The sequence below is a fragment of the Amphibalanus amphitrite genome, unplaced genomic scaffold, assembly GCF_019059575.1.
Source record: "Amphibalanus amphitrite isolate SeventyFive unplaced genomic scaffold, NRLGWU_Aamphi_draft 001955F_arrow, whole genome shotgun sequence".
NCBI lineage: Eukaryota > Metazoa > Arthropoda > Thecostraca > Balanomorpha > Balanidae > Amphibalanus > Amphibalanus amphitrite.
Genome location: NW_024883448.1, coordinates 51616 through 64194, shown reverse-complemented (window position 1 = coordinate 64194; position 12579 = coordinate 51616). Strand labels below are relative to the sequence as shown.

At 46.7% G+C, this 12579-nt stretch overlaps 1 protein-coding gene across 1 annotated transcript; it reads right to left on the bottom strand.

Annotated features, from left to right (window-relative positions):
* Positions 1-253: 253 nt before the first annotated feature.
* Positions 254-3058, bottom strand: LOC122375913. Its single transcript, XM_043355491.1, has 2 exons — positions 2257-3058; positions 254-696 (listed from the first exon to the last, which is right to left on the bottom strand). The coding sequence occupies exons 1-2, from the start codon at positions 3046-3048 to the stop codon at positions 343-345; spliced, it is 1146 nt and encodes a 381-aa protein (XP_043211426.1). The 5' UTR covers positions 3049-3058; the 3' UTR covers positions 254-342.
* Positions 3059-12579: the final 9521 nt, after the last annotated feature.

The following is a 12579-nucleotide window of genomic DNA, read 5'->3' as shown; positions in this document are numbered from 1 at the left end:
ATATATGTACAATGTACATACTTTTTAAGTCTGAATATGTAAGCTTGTCTAATCGCTTTCAATGCTTAAACAAAAGGCACATGTGAGCCTCAATGACTTAAGCACTGGCCAGCTGAAAATATCATCTTAATCTCGATGTTACTTTTTGACTTTCTATTCATACCTTTTGCTCGTCCCATGTCATATTTACTTGTGCAGTGTGCACTTTAGGCTATCAGACAGACTTATATAACGAACTAGGTATGGCAACACATTTCTGTCGGAACATGATTCAGAACATTGTATTAAATTTATCCACAGACTTGGGTCGAAGATACATGTCATATGATGACACCTCTCGCCTCACTCTTCGCTCCTCTTCTCACCTGACAGACATATCAGTCCTATCTCCGCACTAACTCGGTTTGATCGCTTGCCAAAAAACATTGTCCACATTGCTACCTTCAATTCCTCGTTAGTACAAAACGTCCACCCATCCAGAACGTGATACAACGTCCTCAGAAATCCAAGGTGGCGCGTGAAATCGGTGTTGCCATGGAAACGGAAACCATACAGCAATAGCGCAAATTTGAACGGAAAGGAGCACAATAGAAACAGGCATACGAGCTTCATCGTGAAGACGACAATTTTCATGTTGTGTTTCAGCCGCTCCTCTCCATTGAGCATGTGCCGGGAAATCTCGTGCATTTTCTTGTGCTGAAAAGATAATTAGAAGTTAGTGACGACATAAATCATACTTCTGTTTCGACATACAGCATTGGTACGCAAATACGCAATCATCTTTATTATCTGGTACATCTATGTAATTAGAATTTCAAATGACCTTTTCCTCGATAATTAATTGGAAATGCAATAAAAAGCAAATATTATATTGTTTGACAAATTTTTGAACCAGCACAGTTCATTCTCATGCCACATGAAACAAATTCATGTGACTTGAGAATGAACTGTGGTTAGAAAAGTTGCGAACAATATAATATTTCCTTTTTATCGCATTTCCAATTGCTTATCGAGGAAAAGGTCATTTGAAATTCTAACTACATATATCAAGATTTTCTTCGCTAGAGCACTGCATACTATTTCTTCATTATCTGGTGCATCAATGAAATTACGTTGGTGCTTTCCTGTTCATGTCCTATTATCTTTTTGCTCACCTTTTTACCGTCTTTAACCTCTCTATTCCGTCCTCTGTCTCAAAAGATAGATCATTTTCAATTGTAAAATTGAAGATAATTTTGCTCAAATATTGATTGGCGATACAAGGTTGCTAAACGGGCACTAGACTGGTCTAACTATAAGTGCAGCGCACTAATATCGGGGTGATCGATACGTATATGATTTGTCATTTGAGCCCGCATCATGCCAATTTCGAGGTTGAGGGAGAGCGGTGGACTTATCGGAGAGCTTATTTGCATGTAGTCTGTTGATCTAGCGATGACGGATCACTCTACGTCCATCAGTTAATGCTGCATTAACAAAAAAGAATCATTAAATAGATAAGAGGAAAACGATGGTTTGGAGAGGATAGGCTTACGCGCATTACTCCGGATAGGTTTATTCGTCAGTTTTTTTTTGTGCGCATTTTACTTTAGCACTCGAAAGCGACCCGATAAAAAGACTGCAATGCGTCTGATGACCCTACTTGGACAAATTTTCTATATAAATTTCGTCCGAACCTTTTGAATGGAAGGGTTCGCAAGGACAGAGCCCGCTAAGCAGAGCTTATTGCGTTGACCCTACCCTCTACCCTCTGATCGCGCAATTCCGGTTCTATGGCAGAATTTGGAGTCCAAAGTTAAACGTGCGCATATAGCCGCGCACGGCCGGTTCCCTCACTGACTTCGACTGGCTACGGCGTGCCACCAACCGCAACCATACCCGCCAGGAGGCTCATAAACGTCAAGCGGGGGTCGCGCTTCGAACCCGAATTGTTGCACCAAGGAACGCGTGCTCTCACCACGCGGAGTCCAACGCTTTACCGATTGAGCTACGGGACCGGCTAATATCTGCGATGATATAGGATGAATAATGTTACAAGTCCTTGTCCCTAGTCTATTTTTGGCGGTCCTACTTAGCGCAGAAGTGGATGAGACAGACGCCAAAGATGGGACTAACCGATGATCTGGTGTCCATTTTTTTCTCCATGCACGGTCATACTCATACGCTGTAAAAATCGAGTCTTCCAGGGACCGTTAGGTTGTAAAGGCAGCACATGCTCCCGTTGTCCCCTGCGTCAAATGGCATGGCACAACTCACCTTTGATGCTGCCAGGATGATCCTGCCGTTGCAGAAGATTGTCGCCACGTCGATGCCGATGTTGACCGTGACGGAGATCGCTGCCAGCAGCGCCGTCTCCGGTCTCAGGAGGTCACTCATAGGGTCACAGAAGAGCTCTTTCTGGGCAGGTAGATCGGTGTACAGTCGACCGCCAGTCAGCATGGCCGCCTGCAGAAGCCCGTAGACGGCGGCCATCTTGAGATGACTCCACTCTCTGCCAAGAGGAACCCTTAGCGGATATGTAATATTGTGCTCAACTGACAAAAGGCGATCCCTGCTCAAGAAAAGCATCATGACGTTGACGGCATTCATGATGGCATTCATCAACGCCTCGGACAAGACGCAAACGAGCTTCGGGAGGCCGCCGGACAGCATGCCACTGAAGACGACGGCTGTGGTCATGACGAAGATGGTGCCACCAAGCATGCCATCCAGCAGACACAATATGAGGACGTAAAAGTAGGAGGTGCGGTGGAGTGAAGCGGTACGCCAGATGACCGCAGCAGTTGGAGCTGATGTCACCACGATGGCAAAGGCGATGACAAAGCTACCGATGATGTTGCTAACATCCACTGTGTTCAGACGACACAACCAGAGGGAGTATGGGGAGAGGGATCCGGCAGCAGCGGCGAGAGCCGTCGGGGTGACGTTGATGGTACTGATGTCAGACATGCTGGTGACGTCAGACACGGAGCTTGAGGTGATGTTGGCGACATCAGTGATGATGTTAGGATTAGAAGTAGTGACTGATGCCATTGTCGTTGTTACCATTGTTGCTGTTTTGTTCTCTCTTGCGAGAACTTCACTGCAAATATCGATGTCTCGTGCCATGATTGAGTGAAGCCACTCTGAAAAACAGTACAGAGAGTATGTATGACGCATCGCAGAGGAGCAAACGCGCAGAGAAATGTGAGGAATAAAGTCACACCTTCTGTGGTACCTATTTGAATGAGATAAGAATAGCAAAACGCCTTTTGGGGCGACTAACGAAGCGAGCGAGAGGGTAGGCCTTGCACGTGCCAAATTGCGAGGGGGTACGGCTCCAACTAACTTTGCACTGCACCCTACTAACCGGTCCCTAGCGATGTGCCAAATTTGAGCGCAATCGGCCTATCTGTTCTCGAGATCTGCAAGCGGAACCCTGCACGTGCGCACGTGTAAAATGGGTCCCAACTCCCAACTGACTTTTGCACGGCACCCTACTAACCGGTCCCTAACGGTGTCTCAAATTTCAGCGCAATCGGTTCAGCTGTTCTCTAGATCTGGAATCGACCCCTGCACGTGCGCACGTGCAGCAGCACCCTATACTGTGGCACATAAAAATGCATTGCCTAGTGGGTGCCTACCTACATGCCTACTTGCAGCGCAATCGGCCCAGTAGTTACCGAGATATTGCAATTGTCACAAGACTGACACCTCTTCGTTTTGCACGTGGCACGTGCATACTAGGGGTCGTCCACATGCATCGGGAATAGCCTCCAATACTTGGTAGAAGGAATGAAGCTACCCTACAAAAATTACCTTCCTCAAGTAAATCGGTCAAGTGGTTGCTGAGATATAAGCCTCGCAAAATCGTTCGCACGGCCGGCCGGCCGCTCATACTCAGAAATTTGCGTCATTCTTCGAAAGATTCCATCCGCTTCACTTGCTTCGTGATAAAAAGTAAGGCTGTATTAAGTATTAACCCAATAGGAAACTTAGAACTCTCCTAGATGAACAATATCTACCTATGCTTATAAAAGGGATTGGTGAAAAAATACAGTTGCTGCCGATGAGCGAAAAAACCCGCGCCCCACTGGGGGGGGGGCTATTTATAGCCCCCCTCCCGTTTTTCTGCAATAACTTCCAAACCGCTTGACGGATCGACGCCAAACTTTCAGTACCTTCGGCTGCATCAATTTGACACCTTGTGTCAAAATTTGAACTTCGTAGCTACCATAGATCGGCCAGAAATGACGTCAGAGTGACATCATGTTCGTCCGATTTCGACGCAAAACATTGAACCACGGCAATCGCTCCCAAGAGCTCAGTTTTTAAGCTAGATCCAATTTCTTTGCATGAAAGAACTCAAAATTGACCACGCTATCGAACTGCTATCTCGGATTTTCAAAATTTTGAAAATTTCGAAAAATTTTATGTAATAATATTTAAAATTTATATTTTTATATTTTTTCAAAAAGTTTTTGACTTTTCGAAAAAACCGGAATATATGTGACAGAACGCATGATCATGACTAACTCTAGCAAGTTTTAGCTAAATATCTTCAAAAATGGCCAAGTTTTACGCATTATTGCAAAAAAATTCACAATTATTAATTTTTCAAATCAATTTTTCAGTACGTATTTGACATCGTACACCAATATAAATTGCACCATCGTGTTCCTGAGCTCAAACTGCATCCAATAGACACCTTTTTTGTTGAAAAATTTTAACTTCAAAATTTGACCTTTTTTGACCTGAAAGTGACCTGACCTAAGCTAAATTCGACTCAAAATGACCTCGAATGACACAGACGACATCAAATTCGAAATCTATGGCCTAAATGGACCATAAAACATGTGTCACTTGACCGACACATGATATAATATTTCCGTGACCTGAGATGACCTGACCCTGACCTGAAAATCAAAGTACAAGTTTGGTACCCTCAAGGTATCTAGAACATCTGTTCACGAGTGTGGAAACCAAAAATGAGCCTGATGTGACTTGTAAGACGGCGGCCAGAGCCCAAAATGTGAACAAGCCAAAATGCTAATAATTTTTACTTTGACCCGACCTGTGACGTCATCGGTGACCTCGAAGTCAATGAAATTAGGTTTCGTTCGACAGTTTTTCCGGGGCTATCAGACGCCGTTTGAATTGTGACGATCGGCCCAGTAGTTTCGGAGTTAGGAGGGGGGGCTATGAATAGCCCCCCCCCCCCCCCCAGTAGGGCGTGTTATACAGTATACACAGACCCCAGTGGGGCGCGGGTTAATATTCCTTGCTGAGGTAATTGTCATTTTTCGGGAAGGCGATCAATGCATGATTGCTCACATTTACTTTGCCTAATGGAATTACAAAGAATCCACAACATTAATGAAATCAGGCTCAGTGTCTTGGTTACAGCACGATTAGGCAACAAGCACGTAGCATTGAAGTTGGTCCCCAAAACTATCGCTCATTAACCAGCACCGGCTTACTCGAAGCGTATATTGTAAAAAGCACAAATAAGCTTAGGCTCCCACACTACACAAACCCTAGAACAATGGCTGACACCACATAACCACCACATGACAATGACACCATGACATCACATGGCAATGACACCACATAGTCCGATCAGCACACCGGATGCACACTGGTACTTACTTCGTTGCTGTCGATCGCTCTGCACAGAATGATGCACTCTCATTCCGATAGCTGTCTTATATACCTGACCGAGTTCACCGGCCGGAGGCTGCTTACGGTGTTTGCGCAAGTTGTCATGGCAACGCGAAGGCAAATTACTATAGCCAGTGTCACATTCATAGTTCATACACACTGGAAAGAACACGTTGACGTAGGGCAATGGTCATGACACAGGCATCAGAAGTCTCGGTTAACCCGCGCACCGACGGGGGGGGGCGGATATCCGCCCCCCCCTGAGGTTTTTCGCAAATAGCGGGAAAACCGCGGCGCGTAGCGCCACCAAATTTGGTATGACTATTCCCTTATCAATTTTACACATGGTGTGCAAGTTTGAACCTCCTACCTTTCAAGGTCAGGTCACCAGGCCACTTTGAATGACCCAACCTCAAGTCACTTTTTTGCAACTTTGTCACCGTGCCAGAGCTACAGTAGATGTCGGAGGCCTTTGAAAGTCGCAGGATGTTATTAGGTCATTAGTAGCTACAATTTGTATATCTCGGAATTTTGATATCGGTGACCTAAGGTCAGGTCAATTTCGCGACCTCCCCATTATAAGTCAATGGGGGAAAAATCAACTCCCTGTTTTTACCACTAAAACGGGTCGGAATGGCCCCATATACCATACATGACTTCATATACGATCAACCTTCACTACCTTGAGGTCTGTTTTGCTGTTGGGCAGCTGTGAGGTCATGTGACGTCATCAAAGGTCACCAAAGGTTTTTGGCCAATAACTCCGTACAGGAACAAGATACAGACGCGTGGATGGTCTCATTGTGTTCAGCTCGTCAAGACGCATCGAATGATATACATGATGACTTCGAGGTCACGTGACCTGAGGTCAACCTTTGACCTTGACCTTTCGAGGTCAACATATATATCATTCGATGCGGATTGACGAGAGGATCACGATGATGCCCTTAGTTTGTTCCTATCTTGACTAATTCAAAAGTTATTCGAGAAAAACTCTCTCCATATCTAGCGCCGCCATTTTGACTTTTTCGACCCCTGTGACGTCATCTTTGACCTGACCTGAAAATGACCTTAGTAAAAATTGTAGATCTTGACCGTGCGTATCCGATGCCGTTTACCGCTTGTCGCTATCTTGCTTCGTTCTCGAGATCTCAGGGGGGGCGGTCATCCGCCCCCCCCCCCCCCCGTCGGTACTAAGTTGGCGCAGACCCCCGTCGGTGCGCGGGTTAAAATATCCTGTTTTGACGTAATGCGCTGGTATCTTATTCATCTGCAAATATGATCAATAAATATTATATTACATGGGGCTCAGTGAAAGGATGTCAACGTGTTTTGCGAAACACAAATTGGCTCATTTTGGAGAACTATTATCCAAGTGAATTAATCCTGCCGGACCTTATCCGAGCAGAACAGGAAAGAAACTCTTCACTGTGTTACTGTGTTGGCTATAATTGGGTTAGAGCTTCCCAGATATAACCGGGATGTGAACGTTCTCCTAACGCCAAGTCTCAGAACAACCGGTGATCTCTGAATTCAAGCCTATAGGATCCAACAGGTAGAGACTGATTTTTAACAGAACTTTCATTAGCCCGGCCAGGGGCGGATCCAGAAAATCTCCAAGGGAGGGGCCATTAGAAACCAGGAGGCCCCCCCATAATCCCACCTGTTGGAGGCCCCATCTTCCCACTTGTTGGGCCCCCCCCCCCCCCCAAAAAAAAACTGCGTCTATTGAGCTTATCTAGCTGTTCAGGCAACATCTCAACATCTGTGCAGGCTTGGAGGCCCTCTGTGCAGGTTAGGAGGCCCTGTAAAAGTGGTCATCTCTGTGAGTATAAGAGACCTCCAAGTTATGAAAAGCTTTACCAATCTTCTAACAAAGAAGTCTTCTCAGCTAGTCTTCTAAGAAATAACTAAGTGGGTAGGTTAAAAAAAAAACTCATCGGATTTCGGCCACTTTATTTTCAGGAGGCCCCCTTTTCAGCTTTTTAACTTTTTAACTTTTTATTTTATTTTTTGAAAAAAATCGGCCAAGGGGGGGGCCATGGCCCCCATGGCCCCCCCCCTTGTATCCGCGCCTGAGCCCGGCAGTTGCTAGGGTATTTCGCCACCCGCCGTTTGCTGGGGGGGGGGGGGCGTTAAACGCCCCAAGCGGATAACTCGAGAACCAATAGGCTCAGCGAAACGCACGAGGCGGCAAACGAAAGAACGTGACGAGACGCTTCAGATGAGTACTTTAAAGTTGAATTTTGAGGTCACAGGTCGGGTCAAGGTCAGGTCAAACACCTGAAATCGGGCTTTCAGTAGCATGGACTTCAGGACTTCGCAATGGGCGCCTCTCGCCATAAACTCTGTCAAAACGGTGCACAATCCTTCATATAAGGCCTACAAGAGTGTCAGATCCATGTAGGGGTCAGTCAAGCATAGGTCAGGGTCAAGGTCACGTCAACCAGGTAGGCACATATCCCCGAAAATCAAAACTGATCTTCGCAGCCTGTGACACATGTTTAATGGGTAATTTGTGGCGTAGAACACGATGGTGACATTCATTTTATCATATGTGTGCGTGTTTGGATCAAAAAGTCCAATTTAAGAAATGCATGTATTATATGGTTGTAAAGTAGTCACGCGAAATTGCCAAGATTCAGTTCAAGGTTTTAGAAAATATGGAACGATAATTAAAATCGAAGATAGCCATTTGATTGTTCATGGTATTGGCAGACTAATGGCGTTTACCGCATGTCTGTATGTCATATTCTGTGATTTTATATGATTTTTTTTTATCTTATGCCGTTTTTGGTCGAAAATTCAGAAATTATGACATCTCTAAACCCTCGATATCTCAAAAATTTTCCGACCGATTTTTTAAACCTTGTCACAATATACTTCAATCAATTGCCTACAGGTACCCAAAATTTGGCGCCTCGCGGGTTAAAATTGCAGCAGAGATATAGGAGCCGTCTTTCTAGCGCCGTCTTTGCTATCTCAACAGCGTTGACAGATAACGGGTGTGCCCTTAGTTTCTGGATAAAAGATTGATCATCTCTAGCTTTTGAACTATTGCAGTTATCAATACAACCATTGTTACAGTGAATTATCAATTCATTTGCTCACGGGCATGCCAAAATTCAGACTGGTTGGACCTTTTCTTTCATACCAAAAAGAGCTTGTAACTAAGTCATGTACCCAAAAAACAATGGCGGGATTTGCACAAAAATGACAAAAAATCTAGGGAAGCAACTTCTGTTCCCAGTGACGTTTTCTAGGAATAGCGAGAAAGAAAGCTTTGTGCCATTGGAAGAACGGCACAAGCACGGGGAAGTGCGTGACACTTGCACAGTGTGCAGCTTTGTCGATTCGTGGCAAAAGTGCCTCCGGCAGAAGAGGCTCGTTGTGGTAAAAGGACTCACATACACTCTTGGACTCAATATCTTGTGAGTGTTTCCCGAAATCCCGACACTCATTCTGTCCTGCCGTTTTCCATGTATGTTGGGAATATTGCAAGTTACGATATTTTGTACATAAAAAACTAAAGATACCGCATGAGTTAGCACTAAGTAGTCACTAAAAGCAGCAGAAAACCAACAAGACCCGGATCCGTAGGCCATCACGATAAAAGCTAAGTGCACGGTCTGCACGGACAAGGCTAGTAACCACCGATAGATGATGGATTTCGTTTGCCTAAAAGCGACATTTCATATATTGAAAATAGGGTAAAAACACCACCCCGCCAGAAGAAGGGGTTCACAAAATGTAGAAAATCAGTCTGCTCACCACGTTCCACGCCATGTCCTCAGGCGCAATATTACCACGTGCCATTTCCAGTAACTTGTTTAGCTCCATGGATGCAATGCCAGCGTCGATATCTACTGACAACAGTACTTAAACCAGTAAAACGCCTTTTGGGCGAAGAACGAGCGAGCGAGATAGTGAGCCCTGCACGTGCGCAAGGGCGAGAGGGTACTTCCAACGGGCTTGTGCAAAGCACCCTTCTAACCGGTCGCTAGCGGTGTGCCAAATTTGGAACGCAATCGGCCCAACCGTTCCTAAGATCTGGAAGCGGCATTCTGCACGTGCGCACGTGCAAGCGGGGTCCAAACTGACCTTTGCACGGCACCCTATACTAACTGTTCCCCAACCTTGTACCAAATTTGAGTGCAATCGGCCCAGCCGTTCTCGAGATCTGGAAGCGCCCCCTGCACGTGCGCACGTGCTGTAGCACCCCAACCTTAACAGATGCAGATGAATTATCTGATGGAGACCTCCGAGTTTCAATTCAATCGGCCCAACCGTTGTGCCGTTATTGAGGTTGCAATTCTGGGGGTTCTTAAAAAATGTTCAACTTTACCACGCGCCACGTGCGGTGGTTGGCAAGAACGCATGATGGCCATCACACCAGAAACCATTGTGCACAACCGTTATGCTTACTTGTGCTTTGGGAATAACCCGCTTGGGGTTGATATCAGCTCAAAGGGTGGTCAATAGCTTTGAGGTCGGGACAGGGCATATTTTAACATACTGACTGCGTCCCATTTTGGGACGCAGCCCCCTGCCTTTGGGACGTAGCCCTCGCGAAATTTGGACCACTGCGTCCCACACTGAAATGCCACGGTTTCAGCCGAAAAGTGCGAGCAAAAATAAGTAACATGCCTCGGTCTTTTACTGTGTAAAAGATGTTGGCTTTCCGATTGCTTTGTGCCCTGATTTAACTACTATGTACCTAAGCACATACATGCCCTCTCCAGTCCTTGTGCCCTGCCCTACCCTTGGTCATACACCTTATTATGTTCTTCCCTACTATACCCCTAGGATATGTGCCCTGCCCAGTGCCCTGTCCTTAGGTCTTTTACCTTGCGGCCTGGCCTTTCTTCAGGCCCTGTGCCCCGCTCTGCCCTGCCCTCAAACACGATACTTTATATATTCTGCCTGGAAATTTGATGCGCTGCCTTCCCGTCTTTTGGCCCCGTGCCCTGTCCTACCCTAGTTTGGGGCCCCTGCCCTTCTCTGCCCTCAAGCCTTGTACACTTGTCCTGCCATCAGACCCCGTGCCGCTGCCTTGTCTGCAGGTACTGTGCCCTGCCATGCCATCAGGCCTTGTGCCTTCCCATGTCCTCATGCCCCGGCCCCGCGCCCATCCTCGAGCCTAATGCCTTGCCCTGCCTCAGGCCCTGTCCTGTCATGTTCTGCTTCCAGGCCTCATGTGCATTGCCCTGCCCTTAGACCCTGTGCCCTATTCTGCCATTAAGCCTTATGCGTTGTATCGCCCTCAGGCCCGTGCCCGGCCTCGCCCTAAGTTGCTGTGCTCTGCCCTGTCGTCCCATGCCATCAGACCCTGTGTCCTACTCTGCCCTCAAGCCCTGTATTCTGCATTGCCCTAAGGTCTCGTGTCCCATGCCCGCTCTCAGGCGCTGTGCCCTGCCCTGTCATCAGGCCCTGTGGTGTCTCCCGCCCTCAGGTCCCGTGCCGTTTCCCGTCCTCATGCCCCGTGCCCTTACCTGTCCTCAGAACCCGTGCTTTGTTCTGCCTCCATGCCCTGAGCCTTGCCCTGCCCTCAGGCCCCATACCCTGGCCCTGTTTCACCGGTGATAGCAGCACGCTGCTATTACACGTGTCAAATTGGGTTTCCATGGAGACATCAACAGGCCCATTGCTCAAACACTACCACAAGTATGACGTCAGCTCGCGGAATTTGATAGCAGCGTCCGACGTCCGTGAAACACTGCCCACGTCTTGCCATACCTTCGGGGCCCGAAGGTATGACAAGACGTGGGCGGTGTTTCGGGCCTTGTGTCATACCTGTGTCTTATGTCTTGCTCTACCTTTAGGTACTATTTCTTGCCCTGCTCTAAGATCCTGCGTGTTGTCCTGCCATCAGGTGTGTTGATCATCAGGTGTTCTAAGGCCCTGTGTCTTGCACTACTCTCCGGCCTTGTGCAATGATAGCCTCAGACCCGCGCCTTGCCTTGCCCTCGGACCCTGCATCCTACCCAGCCCTCAAGTATCCGTCTTAGCTTAGCTTCATGGCCTGTGCCTGCCCTGTCCTTAGGGCTCAGACTCTGTGTCCTGCCCTTCCCTAAAGTCCTGTTTAGAGATGTCAAGTTGGAGCCCGCAGGCCCGGAGCCTGGCCCAAAATCCGGCCCTACAGGGCTTTTGCATGCACAGTGGATTGTATCATTGTTTTGAGGTACCTCATCGAAACGCATCGACTGATATGCGACATGATCTATCTTGGTCACGAAATGACCGTAATGTGAGCTCAAGTTCTGACCTTGACATTTCGAGGTAAAAATGAGAGAAGAACGATCGTGCAAACGAAAATTCTCTACCTTTTTTTTAGTTCAAAAGCTTTTCATGAAACCAATATTGACAAAAATTGTAATTTTACCCGTTTTTGGCTATGGAGCCTTAACCGTTGATCTGAACTCAATCCTGACGAAATATTGACGAAAGAGCTGTTTAAGATATATCGATTGCTTTTCTCCTATCGATTGCGCCCTCCTAGCTATCATAGTTTTTGAGATACCGGCACGTTTTCCGAAAAAAATATCGCATCATTGCGAAGTTTGACATTTGATGGCATACGGTCAGATCAGGGCCGTCATGGCCGTCTGGCCATTGGAGGATATAGAGGGGGCCACGGGGCCATGCTCCCCCCCCCCAAAGCGCCCGGAAATGGCACAAAATCGACACATTTCTGGGCATAATAATTAAACAAAGGAACTTCCATTGGGAAAAGTTTGGGTTATATTACATGATAGGCAGTAAGGAAGCGAAATCCGAAGCATCCAAAGCATCCGTTCATCCAAAGCATTAATCTATGATGGATTTTTTATGTAGCTTTAAAATCCGATGATTTTTTGTCACAACTTAGGTGGGTACTGTTTGACCTTACGTCATCTAATTTTTTCAAACACATAGTATCTTCAATGCAAATTGGCCATG

What these genes read in the sequence shown, in the direction of transcription:
- LOC122375913 (XM_043355491.1), bottom strand. Translation starts at nt 3,048, where the DNA reads ATGGTAACAACGACAATGGCATCAGTCACTACTTCTAATCCTAACATC. An exon ending in TCATCCTGGCAGCATCAAAG is followed by an intron (nt 697 to 2,256) that starts GTGAGTTGTGCC and finishes TTATCTTTTCAG; the next exon opens with CACAAGAAAATGCACGAGAT.